The 27,894-nt window shown below is 40.2% G+C and overlaps 1 protein-coding gene across 1 annotated transcript; it reads left to right on the top strand.

Moving 5' to 3' along the window:
* CDC5L (cell division cycle 5 like) lies at positions 1 to 27,894 on the top strand. Its single transcript, XM_017745041.1, has 15 exons — positions 1 to 133; positions 956 to 1,117; positions 1,954 to 2,081; positions 2,916 to 3,015; positions 3,099 to 3,317; positions 4,470 to 4,614; positions 4,738 to 4,926; positions 6,291 to 6,439; positions 8,087 to 8,249; positions 9,309 to 9,473; positions 11,035 to 11,115; positions 11,450 to 11,695; positions 14,436 to 14,633; positions 26,117 to 26,329; positions 27,414 to 27,894. Exons 1-15 carry the CDS (start codon positions 54 to 56, stop codon positions 27,516 to 27,518), a joined length of 2,343 nt encoding a protein of 780 aa, XP_017600530.1. The 5' UTR covers positions 1 to 53; the 3' UTR covers positions 27,519 to 27,894.

Genomic DNA, 27,894 nt, shown 5'->3' with positions numbered 1-27,894 from the left:
TCCATAAGGATATTTATGTTTTTTTGAAGGATGAAATTCTGAAAGCAGCTGTTATGAAATATGGCAAAAACCAGTGGTCTCGTATTGCCTCATTATTGCATAGGAAATCAGCAAAGCAGTGCAAAGCCAGATGGTAAGTGAGAGGTGCTGTGCCTGGGTATATGAGGTTCATAAGTAGTGGAAATTTAGGAAAAAGTGTTACCACAGACTTATTTATGTCCACAAAGTAACAACAGTTTTAACATTGTTTGATTTTATCATGGAAATTTTGAATTCTTATTGCTCCAAAGTGGTTGAACAAAAGTAGCCAGATGTTCTGTTTGCCAGTGACTGCAGTGTTAGCAAATGCAGGATCACCTAAAATGATATACATTAGTTTTTCCCTTTATTTAAACATTTTTTAATCTGTGGATATTGCCAAGGAAATAAAATTGTAAGATAGTAATCTCTCTTACATATAATTTTCTAATTTCATGTAGTGGGAGTTTGGCTTGAGAGTAAATGTTTAGAAATTGTGCTGTGAAATTTAATTTTTTACAAAAAATAGAAGCTTTAAACTGATGCAAATACTGATGCAGTATGAATGTATTTGAGAATCACTTAGTTTCTCGAGTACTGAACTGCACATATTTAATAGAATACTTCTTGTAGAGGTAACCGTACTGGCATAGTTGAGGATTAGTAAGATAATTGTTGAAGGCTCCAGACCAAACAACTCTACCATTTCTCTATCTTTGATTGTTGCAATTTTTACTTTTCTTTTTCAGGATTAATTCTGTGAGTCTTTACTTTGCCAGAATAGAGATGGGAAAAGGAAGAAGAGGCAGTATCTGTATGAAAAGTGCTGATAAATAATACATTTTAAAGTTCAAATACATATGTCATAAAAATATTCTTGAAGACAGATCAATTAATAACTTGGATCTGTCATCCTTAATTTTTTCAATAATTACAGGTACGAATGGCTGGATCCGAGCATCAAAAAGACAGAGTGGTCTCGGGAGGAGGAGGAGAAACTGTTGCACCTGGCCAAGCTGATGCCAACTCAGTGGAGAACCATTGCCCCCATCATTGGGAGAACTGCTGCACAGTGCTTGGAACACTATGAATTTCTGCTGTGAGTTTCTGCTTGCCTAGAGGAAAATTGAGCCAGGACTACCAGGGAAATCTGTGGAGTTTGTTGTAGCAATGTGTCATTCCCTTCTTCCATGGTGGTAAATTAGGGTGGTTTCAAGTTGACTGAGTCTTTTTGTAAGCAAATCTTTAAAGATTGTTTTCAGGCACTGCGTCTGGCTTGAAGGAAGCTCCTGGAACCTGGAGACGAGCTTGAATAGAGATAGGTGTATCTTTTCTTGCTCCTGGTCATTCTGGCTAAGGGACTGTCAAGATTTATGCTTTTGTTAGGCCGTTTGGGCATTTTTTGACTGGTTGATCAGCAGGAGTGGGAGGGTAAGAGAGAAAAGAGACATAAAACACATGTTGAAGTGGCTGAATGTGCAGATACCATCTCGCTGTGCTACAAAGAGTTTCTTTAGGCCACAAGAAGAAAAGGAATGTGCCGTTTTCCCTTGTGAGCTTTCTTAATTCTGGTGCTATTGGTTGACTAGAAAAATATACTGGAAAACTTGATTTTTTATTTTGTCACACTGCTTGAATTCTTGTTTTTATTGTTAAAGATTACCTGAGGAGATTTCTTTACTACTAGCTGTATCAGTATTGTGTTTTATATAATATTTTATTGTTGTAATGTAATACTGTGTTGGTTTCTTTCTCTTGTCTTGTTTAAGATTATGGAATTGTACCACGCTTGTGGATTGTATAACAAATTTAATGTATTGTACAGAGTACAAAGTTACTGCTTTATGATCAGTCTTTGGAGACATATAAGGGATGGTTGTTACGAATCTGGGGGAAAACAAAGAGCTGGTGGTGACACCTACAATGTGTTTTTAGGGACAAAGCTGCTCAGAGAGACAATGAGGAAGAAACTGCTGATGATCCTCGGAAACTGAAACCTGGAGAAATCGATCCAAATCCAGAAACCAAACCTGCCAGGCCAGATCCCATTGACATGGATGAAGGTGAGTTAGGAGTGTGTTTACCATTTTTGACAGAAATCTGATCTGTTTGGTTTTTCTGTTTACACAGCCACCTTGGTTTTCTTCTTTTTCTCCACTACCCCCTGATCATTAATTTTCATACAGATTTTATCTTATTTCTGTATCTGGCCAGTCAGTTATACTTTTCCAGTTTTCCATTTCTTGGTGTGTTTTTTTCCTCCTTATCTGTCATCTTCATCTGTTACCATGACTGGCTGTTATTTGCTTTGACAACTGCTCTGCTTGTTTGCATTCTTAGTGCTGTATCTTCATCATTTTCCATCAGCTCACACCTCTCAAGACGGATCCATTCTGAAGCACAGAAGGACTGCTGGATTTCTTTTGTTTTTTCCTTGCACAAAGCAACATTATAAACTGAAAAATGAACATTGTTAAAATTCCATGAATGGACCAGTAGTGGTTTTGAACAGTCACAGGTTCACAAAAACAGTGCTCTCAACTCTGGAAGTAAATGCAATTAACAAGTTCTCAAGATAATACTCTGGGATAAAGATGTAAATAAAGTTTTACTTCCATTAATGTGGTTAGTTTGCCTCTTTATGTAAAAGTTTTGATTTGTTGTTGATACTAATTGAATTATTTTCAACATTAGGCTTTTTTCTAAAAGTCTTCATTTCATCTGGCCAATGATTCAGTAAATACATTGGGACAACTTGGAGATTAGTGATGACACAGAATGCCTGTGATTGATTGACTCAGCTTTTAAAGACAGTTTTCTGATGTTAATGTCACTTCTTTCCTTACTCCCATCTTCTAAGTGCAGATTCATAGCTCTGTTTATCTGTACTATTGTAGATGAGCTTGAAATGCTGTCTGAGGCTCGAGCACGTCTGGCTAATACACAGGGAAAGAAGGCCAAGAGGAAAGCCAGGGAGAAGCAGCTGGAAGAAGCTCGGTAAACTTACATTTGGTTTCATATCCTGGGACTGCTTTTCTTTATTCTGCACTTTAAATCATGTGGTGTTGCTCTTTCTTCAGACGTCTTGCTGCTCTCCAGAAGAGACGAGAACTTCGCGCTGCTGGAATTGAGATCCAGAAGAAAAGAAAAAAAAAGAGAGGTGTGGATTACAATGCAGAAATTCCATTTGAAAAGAAGCCTGCCCCTGGTTTTTATGATACATCGGAGGAAAATTACCAGTCCCTGGATGCAGATTTCAGGAGACTACGTCAGCAAGACCTGGATGGAGAACTACGATCGTAAGTGTGTGTTGTAATAAGGAGGGAACAGTGTATTGGAAAAAAAAAGCAACCCATATATATGTGTTTTAAGTCTTGCAAGTATGATGTGGGTGGGAAATGTATTTTCAGTGGGACAGATACAAGTGCAAGTGGCCTCTGCCTTTTCAGTTTTCTGTGTTTTTATCTTTCCAAAAGGTCTAGTTCACTTTTTTGTCTATGACAACCTTTTTTCTTTCCTCTGCTTCACCTTTTATCTATCAGAATAAAGTTTCTGATGCGTGTTCTTGCTCTTTAAGTCGAAATGTTAATTTTCTTGAGATTTGTTTTCTATTAGTAGTTAATTTGCTTTTGTATTTAGTGTCCTTTTTTTAAGTAATAATCTTAATAAGATTGCTCATAGAAGTAGATTTTACCTGTAGTATTACTTTGATGGAGTTGTTCTTGATGTCCTTAAATGCTTAATTTCTCCCCATCCACCCAAAAAATCCCAGAAAGCGCAGTTGAGTAGTTAAATGCCAGTCTTGGGTACATATTTAATTGTACAGTTGCATTTCCCCCACTACTTCTGCCAAAACTGCTTTTAATTACTGAGCGAGTCAGTCCAATGCCATGTACAATTTGGTTTGTAACTTGGGTTCTAACTGATTTTTTTGCATGGCTGTTTGTTCAGAGGGTCGGGCAGGAGCTTCAAACTGAAGCTTACTATTTCACTGACTGCCTCCATTGCTGTTTGAAGGAAATACCATGTTTATTAAAAGAGAAGAGAAGAGAAATTGGTTCCCACTTCCCGTAAAACAAAATGTTCGTCTTCCTTTAGCAGCTTCTGGAAAAAAAGGGACTGTTCACATTCTCTTGTTTCACTAAGGGAAATTCTTGGCCTGACATTTTTTTTCTTGATCCAGTGTTGATTGCAGCTGAAGCAGCCCAAAAGCTGAATCTGTTGGCTAATTCCATAACTTAAAAGCATTACTTACACTGCCGTGTAGTAGGTTCTGCTGCAGGATCTGCAGATCACATCTAATCACCCACAAGGTGCTCCACTCTTCCTGTAATGTTTTATTTCAGCTTATCTGCCTTTTGCTAAGGGCACAGCCTTTTTGCTCATCTTGTTTGCTTTGCTTTGTAGCTGCTCTATGTGTTCCGAAATAATTCTGTTTTCCATAACAACAGTGAAAGGGAAGGAAGAGAGCGCAAAAAGGACAAGCAACACATGAAACGGAAAAAAGAGTCAGACTTGCCCTCAGCTATTCTGCAGACCAGTGGAGTGTCAGAATTTACCAAGAAAAGGAGTAAACTGGTGCTTCCAGCTCCTCAGGTGAGGTGTTCATTGATAATAAACAATTTATAAGCCCGATACCAAACAGTGCTTTCTGTTCTATCGAGTGGCTCTTGTGGTTGTATTGGATCTTACTGTGCCTTGGTATTTTGTCTTTTACAGATATCTGATACAGAACTTGAAGAAGTTGTAAAAGTCGGCCAGGCAAGTGAGATTGCACGGCAGACTGCTGAGGAATCTGGAATCACAAACTCAGCTTCCAGCACTCTTCTCTCTGAGTATAATGTAACCAACAACAGCATAGCACTAAGGACTCCCAAAACTCCAGCAGCCCAGGACAGGATCCTGCAGGTAGAGTATAAATGTACAGAATGGGTTTTAAGTTTTGGGGCAGGGGTCAACTGAGTAGAAGGTGTAAATACCAGAGAAACACTCCTTAGATTATGTGCAATACTGGGATTTGAAGCAATTCAAATGTTCAGGAGACACCAAAGGGCATAGAAGCAGATCTATTTCTATTTGATCAATTGTCTCTATGTTTCAAAACATTCTGATTCTTTTTCCTTTAATCATATATTGTGTGAAGTTTTTAACTAATTCTCCTGGTGTCTTGTATAATTTCCCCTTGGGTGTCTCTCAGTGTTGAAGATGTATGAGTTCATCTCCTTAAAACAGTTTATGTTGTCCATCTTTTAGTACAATTAACAAGTAGCAATTAACTGCAACAATGCAGGAATATTTTCCTAGCACTTTATTGGCCTAAGACTTAGGTTATTCAAAACCTGCCTTTGCAACTTCTGATTGCCTGGATTTTTCCAAAGACTGGTAATGTTGAGTAGTGTTTTATTGAGTATCTGAAAATGGGTAAATTAAATCAGTGCAGCTAGTGTGTAGGACAAAACAAGATCCCAAAAATTCCACTCCAAAACAAAAAAAACAGAACCCTCTGAATTGACAATGAGCTGTTATTTCAGCAGCTCCATGGTAAGAGAAAAGAGTTCCTGGTTCTGTAGATCATGACCTAAGTCTGTGCAGTGTTTGCAGGAATGGTCAGGCTCACCTTCAAATGGAGTACTCTGACATTTTAAGTGTTACGATATTAGGCATATACAGAGTTTTCTAGGTGGATTAGTGATCTTCTGGGAGTAAAATTGCTATTTGCAGTAGTATAATTAGCTCATTTTCAGAGAGACTTAATTCTTCACTGTAATAAGGAAAAACGAAATTAAAAAGGGGGCTATTCATAAAAGCCCCAATTGAGTCATGGACCAAAAATCTGGATAGTGACCATCTCTTTTGGAACATTCTCTTTGAAGTGCAGTTTGGCTAAACTTCATCGAATTTGGGTTTCAGAGTTCAAGTGTGCTCTTCCCCCTTAAAATCAGGATTCTTAGGATTACTTGGATGTTCAGTCACTAACAAATCTTGCAGATTTATGGAGTCTGGCAAACTGAAAGAAGTTGAAACAGTAAGTAACTCACTCATTTTTGCAATGCCAGTTTATAACATATTTTACTGGAAATGAAGATTGAAATGCCTTTCAGTGGAACAGTAGGGTTTATAAATACGAGTGTATGGGTGTTAAATATAAGAAAATTTGAACACTTTCCACAAACTGATACTCAAATAACTCTTTAGCTGTTATTACTGCCACTGAATTTGTTAAACGTGACTGTGAATGTCTTGGTGAAGCACTGCTTGTTTTTGTTACGCAGGAGGCCCAGAATCTGATGGCTCTCACAAATGTGGATACTCCCCTGAAAGGAGGTCTTAATACTCCCTTGCATGAAAGTGACTTTTCAGGGGTAACACCACAGAAACAGGTTGTTCAGACTCCAAATACTGTGCTTTCCACACCTTTCAGGTAAACAGACTCCTTTTCTGATGGGTGCCTGGGTGGGCATGTATCTGTTTGGAGGTGGGTGGACAGAGCAGATTTTGATGTGTGAAGTATCTCATGATTAGAGTTCAAAACAAATTTTAACTCACTTTTATTTCAAGCCCTTGTTGTACAAATTTCTCTGTGTCTTTAGAAGGCTCAGCCATGTCCTCTTCATCTGTATTCATACAGTGTATGGCTCACTGGAGTTTTGATCCAAAATGTGGCCTTCTGTGGTCTGGAGCAATATAAATTATTCTGGAGTAATGCAGGAATATAAATAGTAAGCTGCAGTGTCATTCTGTATGTGGATCCTGGCCTTTCCAAAGTATTACCTTGGAGTCAAAGATGTGGGAGGTCTCGTAGCCAAACCCACACTGAATTTTTGAAAAGCTGGAGTAAATATTTTATAAGCCATATATGTCCAAAATTAAATATTTCTTATATTGCCAATCTAAACAGTACAGAATTGCTGGTTTAACTCTTAGAGTGAACAAATATATATCCCACAAATGCCAAACACCATACAGCTAAAACATGTTACAATTGGTACGTTTTGTGTGTCAGGTTTTTCCACTTAGCTTCTAATTTTACTTGTGTCATGCTAGTAGGAAAAGTGGAGAATGAAATAAAAAGGACCTTTATGGCAGCTTTTCCAAAGCAGATTTGTTTTGTTTAGAAGCTGTGTGCAAAAGTCCTGCTCTTTTAATTAAAAGAGCAGCTCCAGCAATGCATGTTTTTTTTGAAGATCTGTTGGAGTCAGTGTGGTGCAAAATGAATGTAGAATCTGGCCTGGAGTGATCTGGCTGTTGATTTGGGTTGGTTTATATTTTAAACAGTAGAGATACTCTAATTCTGTTGTTTGAGATTTTTTTTGTGGTGTTTTTTTAGCTTCTGAAGGTCAGATTCGTACATGTAAATGCAGTACCTGTGTATCAGTTTGGCTTGCTTGCAGAAATACTCTATCAGTGGGAAAATCCAAATTCTTGAGCAGAGGGAAAAAATAATCCATCTGTGAAGTAGCACCTCATTCATGTAGTAGGTTATTGGGATAGAGAACAATATTCCTTCCCAGAGGAGAAGCAACTGGGGCCCACCAAATCTAAGACTTAATCCATCTTGCCAACCACAGGTGCTTAAAGATAATTATTGTAATGTAATTACTTCTTGAATAGTCAGTGAAAGCAAAGAGGCATTTTCAGGATGATTCACTCAGTTGCAAGGTGGGACAGCTGTTGAGCCAGATGATTGCAGAGTGAATGACTTGCCCAGGTGGTGAGGAAATCAGAGCTTACAATTCAGTCCTGATTACTGTATCCCAGAATAATGCCTGGTGACTGGATAAGCTCTTCTCTCAAAAGCAGCAGTGGGAGTTTGTGTTGGTGGAGTTCTGAAGCTTCTGTTAAAATGATGATGTGCTTAGATTTCAGCTTGACAGGGCCTTGGTTACACCTTGACAGGTTTAAACAATTTATTTTTAGGATTCTTGTAGTTGCACTTTACAGTTTCACTGCCTCCCAAGAAAAAATTCTAGATTGAATGTATAGACCATGTGTGTGAAAATTTTCCCAATATTCAGATTTAAAGTAGAACTCTTTAGTAAAAAACTAATGGCTAACTGCACTTCACTAGAACACCCTCTCAGGGATCAGAGAGCTTAACTCCTCGAGGAGGACTGACACCCAAACCTGCACTTGGCACAACTCCTGGGAGAACTCCACTGCGGGATAAACTGAACATCAACCCAGAAGAAGGAATGGCAGATTACAGTGACCCATCCTATGCAAAACAAATGGTAAGCAGTATTTAAGAAGTGGAAATCAGTGCTCAATTTTCAGGGGTTTTAATTCTCATCTGTTAAAAAGAATTTTATAATAAAAACAGATGTTATTTCTTCCACCTGCCGACAGGTCTGTCCTCATCACACCATAAAATACAGTCTGTCTTTAAAAGAACAGAAATCTTGCCCCTTAGAATGGTTTTCAGTACGCTCAGTAAACACACTCTAGAACTGTTTGTCAGAGAAGACATAGTTAAGTTTCCATCCTATTTCTAGCTTTGAAGCTGAGCAGGAAATTCATCTTGAGCAAAGATTCATTTTTCTTGCAATCCTATGCAATCCTCAAATCCCTTGTCATCTTGGCTTCCTGATTTACCTACAGGACCTTTTCATCAGTCTGTCATATTGACAACACCAAGCTAAAGGAGTGTAATTTTTGCCATTAGGAGCACTTGGGTTTGAGATGTCCAGAAATCTGGGTCCCATCCAGACTCTTTCGTCACCTTTGGCAACAGATGTTTCCATTTTTGGAGATCAGCCAGATGGACCCTGCCAATTAGACATGGTATAAAAGGGCATATACCTAATAGGTAGCACCTTTGGAGCTCCTTTCATGTGGCTGTTCTGCAGCCTCGGCTGTGGCTTTGAATATCTGCCACCTGAGCTATTGACAGGGGTTTTTTTTTTGCCTAGCTAAGGATATCCACTCCAAGTGTTTGGTCTGTTCTCACAAAAATAACTCTTCAAGTTCAAAATTCCAGAGCTCCTCTTAGCTTGAAGGAGAAGGTTTATTTGATGTACTTATACTTTGGTTCTGTCTTAGTCTTTTTATAGTAAAAAGACTTTTTGCTACTAGAAGGGAAACTGGGGCTTCAAATTCCTGGTGGACTCCACTGGTTTGCAGATCTGGTGCTTTCTGGCTTTGCAGCAGACTGAGGTGGCCAGGGGATAATTAGTGTGTTGTTCCTGTCTGTTAATGCAGATGAATGGAGTTTGGTTGTGTTGCACTCAGGGTATTGTGCTATATTCAGTGTATGAATCCAGAAGCATCACATCTCACTGCCCTTCCCACAGGAGAGGGAGTCTCGGGAGCACCTGCGCATGGGGCTCATGGCCCTCCCTGCTCCAAAGAACGACTTTGAGATTGTTCTGCCTGAAAACGCAGAAAAAGAACTTGAAGAACACGAAGTCGATGAAACCTTTGTAGAAGATGCTGCTGATGTAGAAGCCCGCAAGCAGGTCAGTGTGTGAGATGTGTTTAAAATAAAATGCATTCCTTGTATGGTTCTCATCGTTTCATACCTGTTTAATGGAAGTGGTACAGCTTCTTCTACAGGATAACAAAATAAAATGTTTTCTTTGCTGCTCTCAGAGTATACACACAGAGGCCAAATCAGTTGTCTCTCTAAATCATTTTCTTAATTTGTTGATGTTACATATCACATAATTTTCTGCCATGAAGTCCTTAAGAGTGTCTGTGTCCTACCTCCTCAGAAGATAAAAATATAATTCAAAGCTTTTTTCTACAGTGGCACATGCGTGATTTTAATCACGTGAGAATTGTGCTTTTTTTCAGTTTCAGGTTATTCTCTCAAGGTTAAAAGTTGCTGTTTGTGAAAGGTTAGACAGGTATATACAAATTCAGGCAGGTAGCACACAGATAAAAATCTGCCCTGTGGGGAACTGGTACCCTTGGCTGGTACCAGAGGATTACCCAGACAGCCAAGTTGTGAGTGGGGTCCCTGTTGTTTTGTTTTGGTTTAGAGTCAAGGAAGGCTAGATAAAGTACAAGCCTAAATTCTGCCAGTTAAATGGCTGTACTGGCCAGTAACCAGAGACACTTTAAGTCTTTTTAATAACAGTCCCTTTTCTATTTATTGCTTATCCTAAGTCTTGTGTTGCAAATCTCATTTTGTTATATACCTTACATAAATATAAATGTTTTTTATAAAAATAAATGGGATTTTTGAGTCCAGAGAAGTTTTTGCCAATAGCTGTGCTTTGACAAGTGAACAAAATATTTTAAAAAATCCAGCGCTTTGCTATCTTTAAATGGGAAAAGCATTTCCCAGAATTTGATTCCTAGTGTGTTCCATTTGGGGAGGCACATGTTCTGTACATGTATGTCTTGTGCATACTTACCCTAATAAAAAGTCTGAACAAATACAAGTAATATATGTGTTTAGAATAGAGGAAAGAATTTGAGTTGTACCATCATACAAGAAAAGAGCATCCTGCCTCCAAGTGAAGATGTGACATGCTGGGATTAGAGCATGGAAGACGTTGGTCAGTGTTCCTGAAGTTCCTGACAGTACTGGCTTTTCATGTTATTTATTGTTTAAAAGTGTATTGTAAAGAGGACTCTCATGTTTTTACACTTTCACAAGTATTGTTTTAGTAATATATGTACTATAAGTCATTGAAGATGACAAATAGAATCTTGGCTGCTAATTTAAGAGTCTTCCTGGTGGATTTGATGTCTGAAGAGTTAGAGCAGTTGTCACATGTGGAGAAATGTGTAAAGAATGAAAGCTGGAGTTGAGACTGAAGGAGAATTTGATGCTTGGAAATGACTTTCGAAGTTGTCTCTTCTCTTAGTCTGCTGTGCTCTTCCCATGCACTTTAGAGGCAGTAAATTATGTTGTCATCACATTACTTAGCTCTGGCTTAGTAACATGAAGTCTTTATACTGGGAGGAATCTTTACTGCAATAATCAGTTAGTTTTTATATCATATACATTCCTAGGCAGCATCTAACTGTGTTACAGTGGCTGGAGTAACACTTGCCTTGTTTGTTTAGGCTCTCCGAGAAGCAGAGCGTGCCAAAGAACTGAAGAGAATGCACAAAGCTGTGCAGAAGAATCTACCACGGCCCTCAGAAGTAAGCAGAAATGAAATTCATTGTTAAAGAACAAAAATTAAAAATAAAGGCTTTAACCATTATAGGAGGAAATAGAGTCTAAGGAGATCATGAGAGAGTGAAATCTTTGTTTGACTATGCTGATTTACAGGAAACTTCCCCAGCAAAGTTGTCATGAGGTATTTCATCAGCACAAATGCTGAGATTGCTGCATGTGTCACACCACAAGGGATTTTGGCACCTGTTCTGCGGGGTTTAGCTGATACATAAAATTCATACTTTAGAGGAGATTGATTAATTTAATACTGTCTTTGGTGTATGTGATATTTACAAATGTCTTTTTATTCCTGGGCAGGTTAATGAAACAATACTGAGACCCTTAAATGTGGAACCACCTCTAACAGACTTGCAGAAAAGTGAAGAACTCATAAAGAAAGAGATGATCACAATGCTTCATTTTGATCTTTTACACCATCCGTTTGGAGAACAGTTTACTGGTAAGAAAGGGAAAGGCCCAGGATTTGGAAGCAACAATGCAGAGCATATGGCTTACTTGGAACAAAATCCTTATGAGAAGTTCTCCAAAGAGGATCTCAAGAAGGTGAGAATTGTGTGGCCTAAGAAGACGTAAAGTCTCCTTAAACCATGGTTCTGTAATCTCGGGGAAAGAAGGCGGGTCCAAGCCTGCACAGAATTCAGTTGGGAGGTCTCCAGAGGGTTGTATGAAGATCTGTAATCATGGAGTTGTTGAGGTTCAAAAAAGACCTCTAAGATAATCAGGTTTGATCATTAACTCAGCACTGCCAAGCATTAAGGATAAGTTAATAAGTAAGGATGATTTACATTCACATTCTTCTTTCTATGAGCTGATGTTAATCTGGGCACTCAGCAGAATGATGAGGATTCTGTACTTGCCCATAGGTACTGTCATTTACATACAAATTTGAATGTGTTGTGGTTGCTTATAGTTTTAAATAAGGGTAAGAGCAATAATACCCCAACAGTTACCAAATTCTACTTCACTATTTCTGTAAACTGGTGCTAAATCATTGAGGCATTAACCAGGTGTGATACTCACCTGAATTTCCTTAGTCCAGAATTACAAAGCATTTTCTTCAAAGCAGTGCAGACTAAATAGGACAGTGGTAGTCAGCTTATAACATGGAGCAGCAAATCAAGTTGTTTAATTATGCTTGACAAGCTTGATCCAGGTGATCTGTGCTGGTGCAGAGCCTGCTGGGCTGTGGCAGCTGATCTTACAGCCATACTTGGTCCAGAAGTGCTGAACAGGCAGATTGGGTCGTGGCTGGCTGCAGTGAGTGGGGAGCCTGGGCACCGTGTCCTGTTTTGCATTGTAATCCCAAGTTAAGCAGCAGCCCTGGACCAGGGTTCCAGTTCAGGGTGTTCATTTATTTAAGCAGCTACAGATGTTGCCTTTTGCTGCCAAGTGACAGATAGGCAATTCTGTGGTTTAGCTCTTTCAAAAAGCTTCACCTGTGAAGCTGTGCCAGTAACCTTTGACCAAATGCCTACAGAAATAAAAATGAGTGAAGAGGACAAAATCACATGCCACCAGGTTGTCTGTCTCTCTAGACTTGTCCTCTGACAATACCTGTTGTATCTCTACACCTAAATCCTATATTCCTTTAAGGTGACTCTAAAGATATACAAGCAGATTTAAAATCCATGTCCTTGACCGTATCTGACCAGTGAATAGAGAGCCTAAAAGGAGAAACACTGAACAGTATGTACTTCCAATTTGTTGTTAAATGAAAAATTATACTTAAAGGTTTCTTACCAGGAGAAGTTAAAGATGGAAAATAGAGTTAGATCCTGAATTTCACTGCCCTGCCAGTGTCAGATTGTTCCCTTAGGAATGTTCTCTGAGTGCTTTATCTGGTTGTTTTGAAGTGCAGCGAGAATCAGGTTTGCTATCACTTCCCTTAGAGACTATTACAGTCCAGTAGGTTTTGTCTGGAAACTTTCTTCAGAATCCCTGGAAATTTTGTCTCCTAACTGACAGGCAGAAGTTTTTTTGCATCCCTGCTCCTGCTTGCTCACTAACATTCAGCACAGTATTCCCTCTTTGTCTAAAATCCAGTTCAAACCAGGAAATTTTCCTGTATCTGTGATCTCATCTGGGGCTTGTTTATTTTGCTTTACTTCATTTGTTTTTAGAACATCTTCTCCTAAAACCATTTCATAAAATACTCCTTTCTTTTCCTGATGTGTAGTTCTCTTTTGGGAAGGATTAGCAGTGATAGCAGTGGTGCTGGGCATGGTGTGCTGAGCTCCTGGAGGTGGGGAGCACTTCTGGTGCCACAACTAAATAGCCTCAAGTAGTTCTTCACAGTGTACTAATCTCGGCTAATTGAAATGTATAAGATTTAGCTTTGTCACGTGTGGTTGGGTTACTCCTGTTTTTATCTGTCTTGACCATCAAAGACAGGTAATTAATTTTCCTTTCCCCAGTATCTGTGGAATCATCTAATCTGGTGATACCTGAATTTCTACCTGGTCCGTGTGCAGTTACAAAACGTAACATCTGCTCACAGTAAGATACCTACTGCTCATAGGGAAGTTTGTCCTGCACCTGTAGCTCCTGTTGAAAGAGAGGACATGGACATGCTCTTATAACCAATGAAGTCCAGATTGGCAAAGACATTTTACTTTTTTAGTTATTAATAAAATTGGAAGGACCCAGGTGCCTGTAATTTTGCAAGCCACGCTCTTTGTCAGAAATGTTAAGAGTTGTGAGAACAACAAGAATCTTTCCAGTTCTTTGTAAACTTTGTAAACTAAACTGGAAGCAGCAGAGTGCTCATATCTCACCAGTTCTTCAGCCACAGAACGTGTTACTTACAGTCAGAGTTGTATTTCCTACAGTGGAGCTTATGCAGCTCACCCGGGAATGTTTAGACTTGACTTTCCAGGTTGTGTTGAGAAGGGCAAGCAAAAGGAAAAGTGATTTTTGTTTCATAGAACAGCTGCTTCTGTCTGTACAGTTCTCCCTCCCCTCAAGGTCCCTGCTTTTATCTCTGTTGTTCTGCCGCAAGAAGTATCTCACTGTGCCACAGCTTTCATTAGCCATGCCAGAGTGATGTCAGGTTTGGCCAAATTATATAAAATGGGGGATAGTTGTGCTGTGGAGAGCCTTCTAGCCTGGGTTTCATTTATAATCCACAGCATCTGTGTTCGATTTCATACTTAGCTTGACCTGATGGTAAGCTTTGAGTTTGAAAAGCTGCCCCCATGAATTGCACACTGAAGGTTTGAAAAGAAGAGGAATTTCCTTGTATCCTGTGTATTGTAACTGCAGTTTCTCTCATCTTTTCCAACAGGCACAGGATCTACTGGCACAAGAGATGGAGGTGGTAAAGCAAGGAATGGGGCATGGGGAGCTGTCAAGTGAAGCTTATAACCAGGTGTGGGAAGAATGTTACAGCCAAGTGTTGTACCTGCCTGGACAGAGCCGCTACACAAGGGCTAACTTGGCCAGCAAAAAGGACAGGATAGAGTCACTTGAAAAGAGACTTGAGGTCAGTGTCACTTTTTTCTGCCTTCTGCACTTCCTTATTTCTTGAGTTTCCTTATGTTTTGGGTTTTTTTCTCTGTAGGAGTTCAGTTAAGTCTTTTGAAGGGATTAATTTGAAAAGGTTGTTGAGGAATTCTATGGAGTTCATAGATGTTTTTGAGATACTAAACCCACTTTTCTCATCTTCCTCCTCAAAATATCCCCACACAGAGTACTCCCACATACAGTTTCTCTCTGCACTATTAGCTGGGACACAGCTCATCCACTTTATTCTCAGCTGGAGAGAAGGTCAAGTTCTGCTGTCTCTTAATTGCATGTGGATTTTTTGTTGTTTTCCTAATCTCTGCTGTGAGTGGATCAGATCTTTCTCATATTGTACGTTGTCCTTGATTGTGGCCAGTATGAGGAGAAACTTCAGAGAAAGATGCTTAAAAGAACCATCTCTGTCCCAAAGCTCCTCTCAAGTTCTCTTTCCAACTTAAGATTTGGTTTCTGACTGACTATTACATACATGAAGGTTTAGATAGTCCTGAATTCCTGCCAGGCTGGCATCTTCTGCCAATTTCAGTGATTCCCTGCAAATAAGAACAATGGATGTTTGTGCTTCCATTCCACTTTATCAGACCCTTTGACACTGATTTCCCTTGCCCAGTCACCTCTCTAGATTTTCACCCAAACAAAAAAACCCATACAAAACCCTCAAAACAGACAATATTAATGAAAACATGTAAGCTTGTTTGAAATGGTTTCTTCCCACAGAATATGTTTGTTTTGACTTGCAGTAAGTCATTAAATGTTTTCTGAAGTACCATTTTAGCCTAAAAGTCTCTCTAAATTATGCAGGCATCAGATTATTTTTTTCCATGGTAAAAGGAAACTTTTTTGGTAAAGTTTTTCTGTATTTGACATCAACATAGCTATTGTTGCTAGAAGTAAACCTCCCCAAACAGCTGCTACCCCAGAAATAGCATGAGAGGCCAGAAAGGCTGAATTTCATTTGGTTCTTACACATGAAATACAACGTGAGTGTGTGTTTTGTAGAGTCTATCAGTCAAGAGCATTGTCCAAGTACAGATCCTGCAGTTGTTAGCCAAGCTCTTGGGCTGGCAGCAGTTCACCTGCGTGTAGTCTAGTAGTAAGGGTTGAGTATGAGCTGCAGAGCCCTTGTCGTGCTGCTGCTCACCCAGCAGAGAGCACCATTGCCCTGTCCAGCTCTGCCTGACAAGCTCTCACTTGATCTGCTTTGCCAAACCCGTGTGAGAGCTCAGCAGCAGCCTGGCCGTGCATGGCAGCAGGGCCGGGCGGGCAGTGTGCCAGCAGTCGGAGGGCTGCACCTAATTTGTGTACAAATGCTTTTGAAATTTAAATATCTTAGGCCCAAAACGACATTAGAAGGGCATTATTAAAGTTGCAAAGTCAAACAGTCCAAGTTAGGTAATGCACGAACAGCCTTAATTTGCCTATGCATATGCTTTTTGAGACAGTCTTTAATTTCATGATTACAGCCTAGTTTTTCCACAGACTCATTTACTGCACAGGGTGGATGGTACTTGCTTAATGAGTAGCTCTTGAATATTTTGTTTTCTCTTAATTGTTTGGTGTGTGGCCCTGTGCCTTTATCCCGTGCACTGTTTCTGCAGTCTAAATTGGTTACTTCTGTGTGGGCTTTTTTGTGCTGTTGATTTCTGTCCTTCTCTTTGCAATATTTGAATGAGTAGTTGGTGGTGGAATGCTTATTAAGGATACTGAAGCAAAGTAAGGTCAAGTTTATCATTCATCAAACTCGTGTGTGTTTGTTCGAAACGCTCGTTGCTCTGCAGTCACAAGACAGTCACCCAGAAAGCAAAATGTGAATCAGAGGTCTTGCAAAAAGAAAAAATTGGGTTTCATTTGCTGCCAACATTGCATGGGACTCTGTGAAAGGCACCTAACAAAATCCTGTTAGCTGTGTCCCATCAGGCTGAGGAAGATGATCCTGCCCCTCATCTGGAGTGCCATGTCCAGTTCTGGGCTCCTCAGGACGAGACAGACATGGAGCTCCTGAAGCACGTCCAGCGCAGGGTGAAAAGATGATGGAGGGACTGGAGCATCTCCCTGACAAGGAAAGGCTGAGGGAGCTGGGGCTGTTCAGCCTCAAGAGGAGACACAGCTGAGAGGGGCCCTCATCCCTGTCTGTTCCTGTCTGCAGGGAGGGCTCAGGGCAGGGCCCAGGCTCTGCTCCGTGGGCCCCAGCAATGGCACCAGAGGAACGGGCAGGGACTGATGCCCAGCAAGTTCCACCTGGACATGAGGCAGAACTTCTGTCCTGGGCAGTGACTGAGCCCTGAACAGATTGCCCAGAGAGGGTGTGGAGTCTCCCTCACTGGAGATATTCCAGAACTGTCCGGACACAGTCCCGTTCCCTGTGCTCTGGGTTATTCTGTTTGAGCGGAGAGGAGGGACCAGATGAGCCAGTGTTATGCCTTCCAACCTGACCCATTCTGTGCTGTGATCAGTCACTGCAGCTATGAGACTCTGGCTAATACAGCTACATACCCTGGGACCTCAGAGTGCTGCTGGATGAGGCTGATGGCTTGGTGCACTTCCACACACAATCCTGCTCTCCCATTTTCCTGTGTTCCGAAATACCACCCCTCAGTCCAGGCAGGCGCTGGGGTCAGCAGAGCCCCATGACTGCAGGTGCAGCGAGCACTGTGCTGCCTCTCACAGCTCACTGTTGTTGAGTGCAGGTGGACTCTGCAAAGTTAAATTTGACCTGAAAATCTCTCCCAAGTGTGTGCAAAATGCAGTTTAGTGCAGCTCTGTGGCCTGACCCTAAAAGGTCCTTCCTAAAAGCAAGATCTACATGTACAGGTTTTTTAAGCATGGGTCACCTGCTGAATCACTTTTTAAACAACAAATAAAAAGCATAGCAGTTTAATGAACAAATGAATATGCAATGAAAAAAGCAGTGATTTTTTTTCCTAACCCATTCTCAGCAATGAAAAAAACCCACCTTCATTTTAATGTTTTTCCAAGGAAAATTGTCTGAAAGCAATACGAGTTGAAACAGATATTTTAATGGGAAGTATCAGACAATCTTAATGAAAAGCAGGGATATTAGCTCAGCTTTCAGTATCCCAAGACACTTGCTTGTACTGTTAACTTTCTTTAAGAGAAGAGTAGAAACTTGTAAAACAGAGTTTGCCAGCAACAGCAACTTATGTTGGTCAGTTTTGGGGGCTGCTTCTTCCCCTTTATAGTGCACTAAGATCATTAGCGAAAAAACCCACAAGAGTGTAGTGATATCTGGCACAGCTGCACATGGGGAAGCCACTGTCTATAGTTCCATATGGGACTGCTGACACGCTGCAGATCGTGTGCAGAAAAATCAAGCTATTTCTGAGCCTGTCTTTGTCGCTCAGAGATTCCTGGCTGGATTGATGGTGTGGACACACAGTCATTTCCCTCTAATTGTCCTGTTCTCACATTCTGAGTGGTTTAGTCGTGGCAGCCTATGTTGACATGACATTTATCTTTCTCAAATGGATACTGATATCACAAACAGATTTGTGTTGTTATTGATGAACTTGAGGAGGCAAAGTGGAGCCATTGTGGAGAGCTTCTGTTTGGCTGGGTATCCTGTCCAGGCATCATCAGTAATGCACAACTCATCTGTAGTTCTGATGTTGGAGTGTACTGCTGTGTATTAGTAATACTTTTCATTTCTTTGTTTCGAGGGGTTTGGACTCTCTGAATGTGTTGCTTAAGGTGGTTTAGGAGTGCTACAAGATTAGTATGTGAATTTTCTTGCATTACAGATAGGGAATTTGAGGTCCATGTGAGTGAATCCCTGTGACCTCAGTATGTGTCTGTGGTACACTTCTAGATTTGTGGAATTTTCTGATCTTTCCAATAGTTTCTAGAAATCCAGAATATTTTTTCAAGGCTAGGCTACTCTGCAGAGCAAGTGATTTCAGAAATTGGAGTTTTCTGATGCGTGCAGTGGTGTTCAGTAACTGCTTCAGTTCTCTGCAATATCTTTTGCTCCTTTCTCTTCCAAACAATATATTTATAAAGAAAAGCATTCCTACTAACATATGTTAACTAGGTTTATTTATTTCATTATAAGATGAAATGAGACAGTAAAGGCATCTATTTAACAACCTAGTTGCTTCCCTTTGTAGTTCACAACATAGAAACTTCCTGTCATCTTTATTTTTCCTTTGAAGATGGTTAATTGTCTTGGGTGACTTGGCAAGTTGGCTTGCAGAATACAAATACTTTTGCTAACATTGTGGTAGTTAACATTATCATTTCAGTTGATACTAAATTATAAACACTGTTGGAAGCCTACAGGGGAAACGTTCAAGATAAACTGTATATGCAAAATATAGTAAATTATCTAATTTTGCAGTATCCAAGATACATCAGGGTGGTGATTTACCAAAGTGTTGATTTTTGCTTTTGATTGCAGCCCAAGTCCTCTGAATTAGTTCAGATTAAAAACAACTCGTTTAGCTGGAGTTTTATGGGTTACATGGTACACTCTGCTGCAGGGTGTATCACTTAGTTTATTGGAGATTATATTTTAATTTCTCTCTAGTTTATGTGCTTCTAAAGTTTGTGGTTTCTTTTGCATTTTCAGGTGTGCTGATACTAAGAAAGCACCTGGAGAAAATAAGGGATTATTTAGGACTAGGAATAGAGAAATTACTCACAAAACTAAAATATGGTGAAAATCCTGAGTCGCATTGCTGTTATGGTCACATATTATTTTGTGCTAATGTCTTGCCTTTGTAGAATACACTTTTTTTAATCAGATCTTTTGGGAATATAGTTGGCAGAGGATCACAGCAGAAAGTTATCAGGGGTCTTCACTGTCAAATTGTTCGGAATCTGGTAACTTAGCGTGCTTAGAAATAAAGTTCAGCATTGACAAAGTTCTCATTGCAAAGGCCTTTGCACTCCCTCACTGTTCAGAATTGACTGCTGCAGGATCATTGTGGGGCTTCTGCTGGGATTGAGAGCAAACCAGGCTCTTTGCCAGCTCCTTTATTGCCTGGGCTTCCACAACATTGTCAGCCTCTGGAAGAGGCTGGTGCAGGCACTGTGGGTGTGCAGGGGCAGTGTTTGAAGGTAATTACACTCTGCTGGATGCCCTGTGACCTCACCAGACACAGCAGTAACCCATGTTTGCTTATGGTTAATCAAAGCTCTTGGCATTGGGTGGCTGTTGCTGTGTGTGATCTTAATGCAAGGTTTTTCTTTCCCAGTGAGTGGTAGAGAGTTTCCCAAAAAGTTTAGTAAAAATAATCAGTTTTTCATCATAAACTACTCTTCTAGACATGTTTCTGCTGTGATTGAGATAGGATCATAGAATCATTAAGATTGGAAAAGACCTCTAAGGTCATCAACCTTATACCACCACCTTGTTCACCTCTAAACCATGTCCTCAAGTGCCATAGCCACACATTTTTTGAACACTTTCAGGGATGGTGACTTTACCACTTCCCTGTGCAGCCTGTTCCAATGCTTGGCAATCCTTTCCATAACAATTTTTTTTCCCTAATATCCAGTGTAAACTACCCCGATGCAATTTGAAGCCATGTCCTCTCATCCTGTCACTTGTTACCTGGGAGAAGAGACTGACAGCCACCTCAGTACAATCTCCTTTCTTTGTAGAGATCATATATGGGTATCACTCGTAAAATTGCTGGTCTTAGAAGCAGTTCCCAAATAAAAATGTTCAAAGTGGACTTCAATGTCATTGCTGTAGATCAGCAGTGACTGCTGACTTACACAGTAACTTTTCTAGATTATTCTAGTTTTAGGTAGTTGATGCTGTGAACTTCTGTGGCAACACTTGCTTTTCATATACCGTGTTGTCTTTACTCAACAGTCACACCAACTCATGTTATGACGTTTGAAGACAAGTCATTATAATTTCTGGAACATACTTCAGGGGGAGCATGCTCTTGAGTCATTAGATTTGTCTGTGAGTAGAGAGAATAGCATTCTTCAGATATCAGTAAGTCATAATGCTATAATGATCCACATGGCTAAATACAATATAGGAGTTTACCTGGGGCTTCCCTGTTAAATTGGGAAAAGGCAGCTGGTCTAGTTTCAGTTGTGAAGTTGTGGTTGCTTACCAGCAGTGCCTTAAATTGAGGATTTTTTTAAGTGAAAAACTTTGTGTGAACCCAGTCAACTAGAATTCATTTCTTGCTTTTTCATGTCTTAACAGCCACATGTTCAGTCCCTCTTTGCCTACTCTGATCCTGATCAACACCTTTTCATGATCCTCATTCTCTCTCATACATTAAGTAAAGCACCTTACTGGTGAGGCCAGATTGGGCTTGGATTTGGGCTTGGAGCAACCTGGTCTAGTGGAAGGTGTCCCTGCCCATGGCTGAACAGTTGGAATCTTGATCTTTCAGGTCCCTTCCAAACAACCCAACCCATTTTCTGATTCTGTGATCTTCAGTGTCACTGCAGAAATGTGAAATTGTGTCAAGCCCATGGAGTGGTTTCAGTCAATGAGCTGAGCTAATGTTTAATAGATTGAGGCCATATTGTTCTACACTGGACATGCAATTTTGGTTTGATACTAACTCCAAGCCTCAGTTTCTAGCAGAGTTGACTTATCTTTTACTAAATTAAGGGTAACTAAGGCAGGGCTCTATGGAGAATTTTGCCTGGTCAAACTCTAGACAGATGAAACAGTGTCAAGCCAAAAATAGAGAATTCTGTCCAAGAGCTTGGAACTGAAAAGGTATTTTTAAGTAGAGAAATTAGTGACTTTTTTTTAAAAAAGCAGGTAATTGTTGAGTGCACCATAAGCTTGTAAAGGCAGGTGACCCCAGCATGGCCAGAGGATTCTGTAGTGTTGGGGTCCTCATTGTGCCTGGGGTGGTTGGAAATGTCTGGCTTGGAGTACGAGCTGCTGTCGAGCTGAGCACGCTCTCACCCCAACCACTGCAGCTGAGCCAGCACGAGCCAAGCTCACAGACCTGCCGTTCCAATTAAGTTAATCCATCTCCTGCCAGCAGAACTGAAATGGGGAGGGCCACATGTGGGTCTGAGGTGAGGAAGGAAGTTAAGTAACATTTAGAGTAGTCCTATGTATGTTCCAAGAGTACCCTGCTCAGCCGGCGTAGCTGAAGCTGGCAGAGGATTGCCCTGCACAAGTGAGGCAGCTTTGTGATGATGTTGATTCTCCAAGGTCATGGAACAGGTTGGTTTACTTTGACTGTGGCTCTGCTCTGAACATGCAGCAGTTTTTCTTCCATGTTTGTTTAATCCATCCAGCATGATTAGGAAGATCAATTAAAAGACAAGAGAGCTTAATGCCGTTCAGGGATTACCAGAAGCTCCACATTAAATGGAAGGAAAACAAACCAGTCAGTACAGGGAAAAAGCCCTTGGGACTGAGAAGGGGTGTCCTCAGTAGACCTGGTGAGATGAGAACTCTGAAAATGCAGTTTTTAAGGCACTTGAGCTCTTCCTTCTTCAGGGTCAGTTTTTCTTAAATCTTTCCCAGTGAATGTTTGTTCTTATAAGGAGTCCTTCCCTGTCCTTCGTTGTCCTTAGTTAAACCTTACAGCTAACCTCCTGTCTAAAATTTCCTTCCCAAATTTAAGTCACTCTTACTTTCTCAGGGGCCGTAAGAACAGATTAATTTTTCACAATGAGCTTCGTGATATTTAAAGCAGGGTGTTGTGTCTTTCTTCTTTTTCTCTATTTTTGTTAGGCAGAGGAAAAACAAACAAAAAAACCCTGGTTTTCCAGTCAGTCTCCCTTTTCTAGATTATGTTTTATAAACCTCTGGTTATGTCTGTTGCTCTTTTGGCTCTTTTGTCTGCTGCTTGTTTTGGTTTCTCTTCCTTGGTTCTCTAGTGCAGTACTGAAAACTGAACACCACTTTACGAGTCATGAGGGAAGGCTTTTACATCAGAGATTTGGGATGGGATGAGGCTCCCACACTTGCCTTAACATCATATATCATCTTACCCTGTGTCTGTACATGCTGTTCTCATTTTGCTGTAGCTGGTATAAAAGTCAGCAGAACCAAAGCTGGCCAAGGAGCAGTACAAAATAAATAAGTGGAGACATCTTTCAAATGTCTTTACTCTTTCTGTTAGGTTCAGGGGGAAATGGTTGTCAGATTTTACTCAAATCTATTTCTTTGCTTTAAGCAAATAATGTAGACTACTGTTTAAACACACCTCTTCATAACTGCTTGGAATTTTTAGTTTGGTATCTGAGCCTTAAAATTTTATGAAGCTTGAACTGAAATTTTATGCAGTTGTTGGCACTAATGCAGCAGTCAGCAATTTTTAATAAATAGTATTTGTTACAAAAGCTGAGGACCTCCTTTTGACCTTTTCATAGTAGGTCCTAAAATTCTGTAGTTGGGAGGGAGGGGAAAAGGTGGTGAGCGTTCACATTTCTCCATAAGCAGAGAAGGAAGAAAAGGCTGTTATTTCTGGTTTTAGATACTTTTCTTTTCCCCCCTTTTCTTACTTCTTTTTTTTTTTTTTACAGCAGTGAGGCCTATGATAATCCAAGATGGACAAGGAGCTGAGTAGAAAAGCAGTATAGCAGCCTATAACATTAGGAGCTCTAGTAGTTAAGAGTCCAGTATCCAGATGAACTCAGAAATACTAAGTCCAATTCTCATTGTCTAAAAATTTCAATAGTGCTTAAATAATCCAGATCTGACACTATAATAAGTGTTAGACTTGAACTGGCTTTGTTAAAAGCTTTAAATTTAAAAAGGCTGTATTATATCTAATACCTTAAGACAGTACACACTTAGGGTGAGATTGAACTACCTGGTCTTGGATAGCAGTGTCTGTACAAACAGATTGTGCTCCCATCACAGTCGGTGAAGAGCCTTTCAGTGGGATGTTTAATCTTGTCCCAAGGCCCTGGATCAGATGAGCCATATCCTGGAGTTGCCAGTTTCTCTCCTGATAACAGAAAGACCTCCTGTGACAAGGTCAATGTTGGTGTCTAAAGCCAAGCAAAGTGAATCCCAGCTGAAGAGTGTGAAAGTGTGAGACCAAGCCAGTACTGCCACTGCTGTTGGTGCTACTTGGAACATGGGGGTAATTCAGGTCTTGTGACCACAGTACCCTGATCCAGTCCTTTTCTGTATGGTGGGGATAGAGCTGATAACTGTATTTATGTCCTCATGTACTCAGTGTTTAACATTTCATTAGAAAATGAGGTTGTTGAGAGATCATAGAATCACAGAATGGTTTGGCTTGAAGGGGTCTTAAAGCTCAAGCTTCTTCCATCCCCTTGCCGTGGGCAGGGACACCTTCCACTATCCCAGGTTGCCCAGAGCTCCATCCAGCCTGGCCTTGGACACTTCCAGGGTTAGGACAGCCACAGCTTCTCTGGGCAACCTATGCCAGGGCCTCACCACCGTCACAGTAAAGACTAAGATCTTCACTCAGAACGACAGAACCCTGGAATTTCTCTAAATGGTCTTTTTTAGCCTGCTCTGAAGGATGACATTGTGATGGGAGTTTCATTCCACACCAGCTGTACTCTACGTTGTCTGTAATGCTGGGAGCAACATGGACAATTGAACTTTGTTACATTAGGCCTCTGTTGCAAACAAAATTCTGTTTTCCTGTGCATCCATCTATTCCACGATCTCTAAATGTCAGTGGCCCTCAGCACACATTTTTCATCCAAGAAACTCTTAGGGTGGAAAATAGTTCATTGGCTGCACAGCTGTATTTGTTGTTGCAGTAATAGCATATTATTTACCAGTGAAGACATTTAAAGCTTTCATACTTTTCCATCAGAGAGTATCCTCACAAATCCCTAATCTATTTATTTAATTTTCTCTAGATTTATATAAATATTGAAAATGAGGCGCCTTTCTGTATGCTTAAAGCACCTTGGGCATAGCTTAAGTCTACATTGCAAACAGAGTTTGAAAAGCGTAGCAGTCTGCATCTCTCTCCCCAGGAGCAAACTAGACAGCTCAGAAAGTCAAATTTCTCTTTCACTCACCCATTAACAGTTTGCTCCCTTGACCATTCACTTTGTTTATCTCTGCACCACCAACTAAAACTGTTCTAAATGAGTGAATAAATTGTTAAGGAGTAGGAGGACATGTTACAGAAGCCTGCAGCTGTGTAACAGAGGGTACTTCAGTACAGCTGGAGGGCTGGAAGGTTGATGAAATGCACTTTGCAGTAGTTTGGTGTGTAAGACTGATGGCTGGGGGTGTCTGGCTGACTGTAGTTACCACTGTGAAGGGCAGATCCCTTTGCAGTAGTTCCTTACCAAAGGAGTTCAGCTTCACTGGTAATAAATGATATAATATATTGGGTAATTGTAGCAATGAAAAGGTTCTGCTTTTTGGTTGATCGTTGGTAATTTCGTTGTATGTGAGAATGTTCACCAGCAAAGCTTTGATTTTTAAAGAAATGAGGCAAGGGTTGATGACTGAGACACTGTGGTTCCAAGTTAGCCTTTTATATTTTAACACTTGAGATACTTTCATATTTTATTTCATGTCCTGCACTAATATATCATTAAGTGTGACAAAAATCAAAATCTGAGACGTCTGATTCCTTTTTTCTTGAGCTTGGCGTTGTTCACACAATCCTTTCTGAAAAAAAGGGTTTTGTTTTGGGTTTGTTTTTTTTTTCAAGGAAGAAAGTAGCATTAGGAAAGCCTCAGCAAGGAACCTTATATCCCTGTTTAGAGATGTGAGCTGCTGCACCCCTCCACAGTTGTGCTCAGTGCTGGAGGCCTGTGTTCTGCCTTGGTTTCATAGGATCATAGAATGGCCTGGGCTGGAAGGGACCATAGGGCAGGGACACCTTCCACTAGCCCAGGTTGCTCCAAGCCCCATCCAACCCGGCCTTGGACACTTCCAGGGATCCAGGGGCAGCCACAGCTTCTCTGGGCAACCTGTGCCAGGGCCTCCCCACCCTCACAGGGAAGGATTTCTTCCAAATATTTAATGTAATATAATCTTCATCTTTAGGCCGTTTGTGATTGGGATTCAGTGGTAAAGATTTCTTTGATGCCTTCTTCCAAGCTTTAAAAATTCTGATGGCTATTTCATACTTTCAGTGGTCATTTAATTTTGCCCCAGGTGTAAAAATACACAAAGGCTTCTGTTACCTTTGCTATTTATAAATGTTTTATATAGCATTTATAATATATTAGCATGAATATCTTCAGTTATTGGCATTGTGTCCCAGTTGGCAGAATTTTGTAATTTATGTCACTTTTCTGTTTATGGTTTTTGTCTGGATTACAGTTTTAGAGATGTATTATGACTATTATAAAGGTTTTAATCCAGAAGTCTGGGTTGTTGTAAAATGTGCAGTATGATTTTTTTAATAGAAATCAAAGAACTTGATCAGCTCAACACAATTCCACAGTTATATTTTTACTACTTTTTTTTTTTCCTCTTGACTTTTGAGTTCTGGCTAACTAAAGCAACTCTTGGGTTCCTTCTGGCAGATCAACAGAGGGCACATGACCACTGAAGCCAAGAGGGCTGCCAAGATGGAGAAGAAGCTGAAGATCCTTCTTGGTGGTTACCAGTCTCGAGCAATGGGGCTCATCAAGCAGCTGAATGATTTGTGGGACCAGATCGAGCAGGCCCACCTGGAGCTGCGCACCTTTGAGGAGCTGAAGAAACACGAGGATGCTGCGATCCCTCGGAGACTGGAGGTGAGATTCCAAAATCCAGTACCTGAGGTCAGACACAGGCACCTCATGGAAAAGATGTTTTTACAAGGCACAAGCTCTGAGTTTCACAGCCTGAGTTGGTATCAAGTTTTTAATGTTCTCTTAAAATTATACTTTTGGCTTTTAGCAGATTCATCTGCCATTTACTTTGGTATCAAAGATCCTGTGATACACATATTAGAGGCTGGGACTAATCTGGCAATGTGTTCTTTAACTTTGGGGTTTTTTTATTTCCTTGTGTGGTTTATTTTATAAGTCTTCTGCAATGCGTATCAGCAGAAGTTCCATCTGTCTCTTAATTTGGTTTGTTTTGGTTTTAATTACTGTTAGAACTTAGGGTAAATGTAAAACTTTTCTAAAATCTCCTTTTTCCTTAAAAGTCAGTAGACTAAATGCTGGTATATACCTGAAATCACTGCCCTGCAGCCACTTTCCTTAGTTTAAGGATCTCCAGGATATTCTCTTTTTATTCAGCTACCAACGTAGCCCTTTATCAAAACTCAGTCCTAGGTTTGAAGCAATGCCAGCCTTGCTTTCCAAGGAATAAGTTTTCACCTGAGCACAATTTTTCTTGTAATGTTTTTTTCCTCCAGAACAGAGGCTTCCATTGAGGCTTAGGTATTCTCAACCACTTGCTCTAAAAAAGATGAAATACATCAGTTCTTAAAACTGATTTTGCAAAGATGGTTTAGAAATGCTGATAGATGTGTCTACAAACTCAGAAGTGATTCATTGATTTAGTGAAAGATAACAGTTAGAACATATTAAATCACTTGATAGCTACTAACAGCACCTGTTTTTAGTAAATGGCAAGGTTCCAATTTGAAATCTCTCCTTTTGAAGCATTTGATCTTAGCTGCTGTCAAAAACAGGGTGAGATACCTGACATTTGCTGTGAATCTTGATACATCAACTGAGTTTTTTTACATTTATATTTAAAATAAGTCATTTTAGCATTGTCTTGTCTTAATTTTGAGCTCTTCCTAAAATACAATCTTTGGTAATGATCTTCATGGGTGTGATTGGTGGAAAACTGACTGGTTGCTTAATGATATTTTCCTTACAGTGTCTGAAGGAAGATGTGCAGCGACAGCAGGAGAGAGAAAAGGAGCTCCAGCAGAGATTTGCTGATTTCATGTTGGATAAAGAGACTTTTCAAGCAAAGTATTAAAGCACAAAATTCTGTCTGTCACTGATGTAACATTTTTAAAGTGTGCAGATACTTCTCCAGCAGCTTTTGCCAGCAGTTGCAGAAATCAAGTGTAGTCTGCTGTTTGCATCTTGTCAAGTTTTGTTCCTTCAATGGACTATTCCAAATGCTCTAGGTATGACTAGCTCTGGCCAGTGTTAAAAATGGGATTGAAATGTACAAAATTTTATTGAAAGAAAAGAAAAATCACTCTGGTATGATTTTAGCCATGTCTTCATTTGCTAGGGTTATCACATCATTCCTAGTGTTTTATCAGTCTTAAGACCTGTAAGATACATACCTGCATAAAATAAAATGAATAATGTCTTTTGAATAAACCTGGAATGTTAAAAAACAA

The sequence above is a fragment of the Corvus brachyrhynchos genome, unplaced genomic scaffold (genome assembly GCF_000691975.1).
Source record: "Corvus brachyrhynchos isolate BGI_N302 unplaced genomic scaffold, ASM69197v1 scaffold116, whole genome shotgun sequence".
Lineage (NCBI taxonomy): Eukaryota > Metazoa > Chordata > Aves > Passeriformes > Corvidae > Corvus > Corvus brachyrhynchos.
Note: the sequence above shows the minus strand (reverse complement) of the source record. Positions and strands in the feature narration are given on the sequence as shown.

Excerpts from the sequence above, each read along its gene's own strand:
- CDC5L (XM_017745041.1), top strand. The coding sequence starts at position 54 with ATGAAATATGGCAAAAACCAGTGGTCTCGTATTGCCTCATTATTGCAT. Across the intron at positions 6,440-8,086 it reads GTGCTTTCCACACCTTTCAG|AACACCCTCTCAGGGATCAG; the intron begins GTAAACAGACTC and ends GCACTTCACTAG. Across the intron at positions 26,330-27,413 it reads CGATCCCTCGGAGACTGGAG|TGTCTGAAGGAAGATGTGCA; the intron begins GTGAGATTCCAA and ends TTTTCCTTACAG.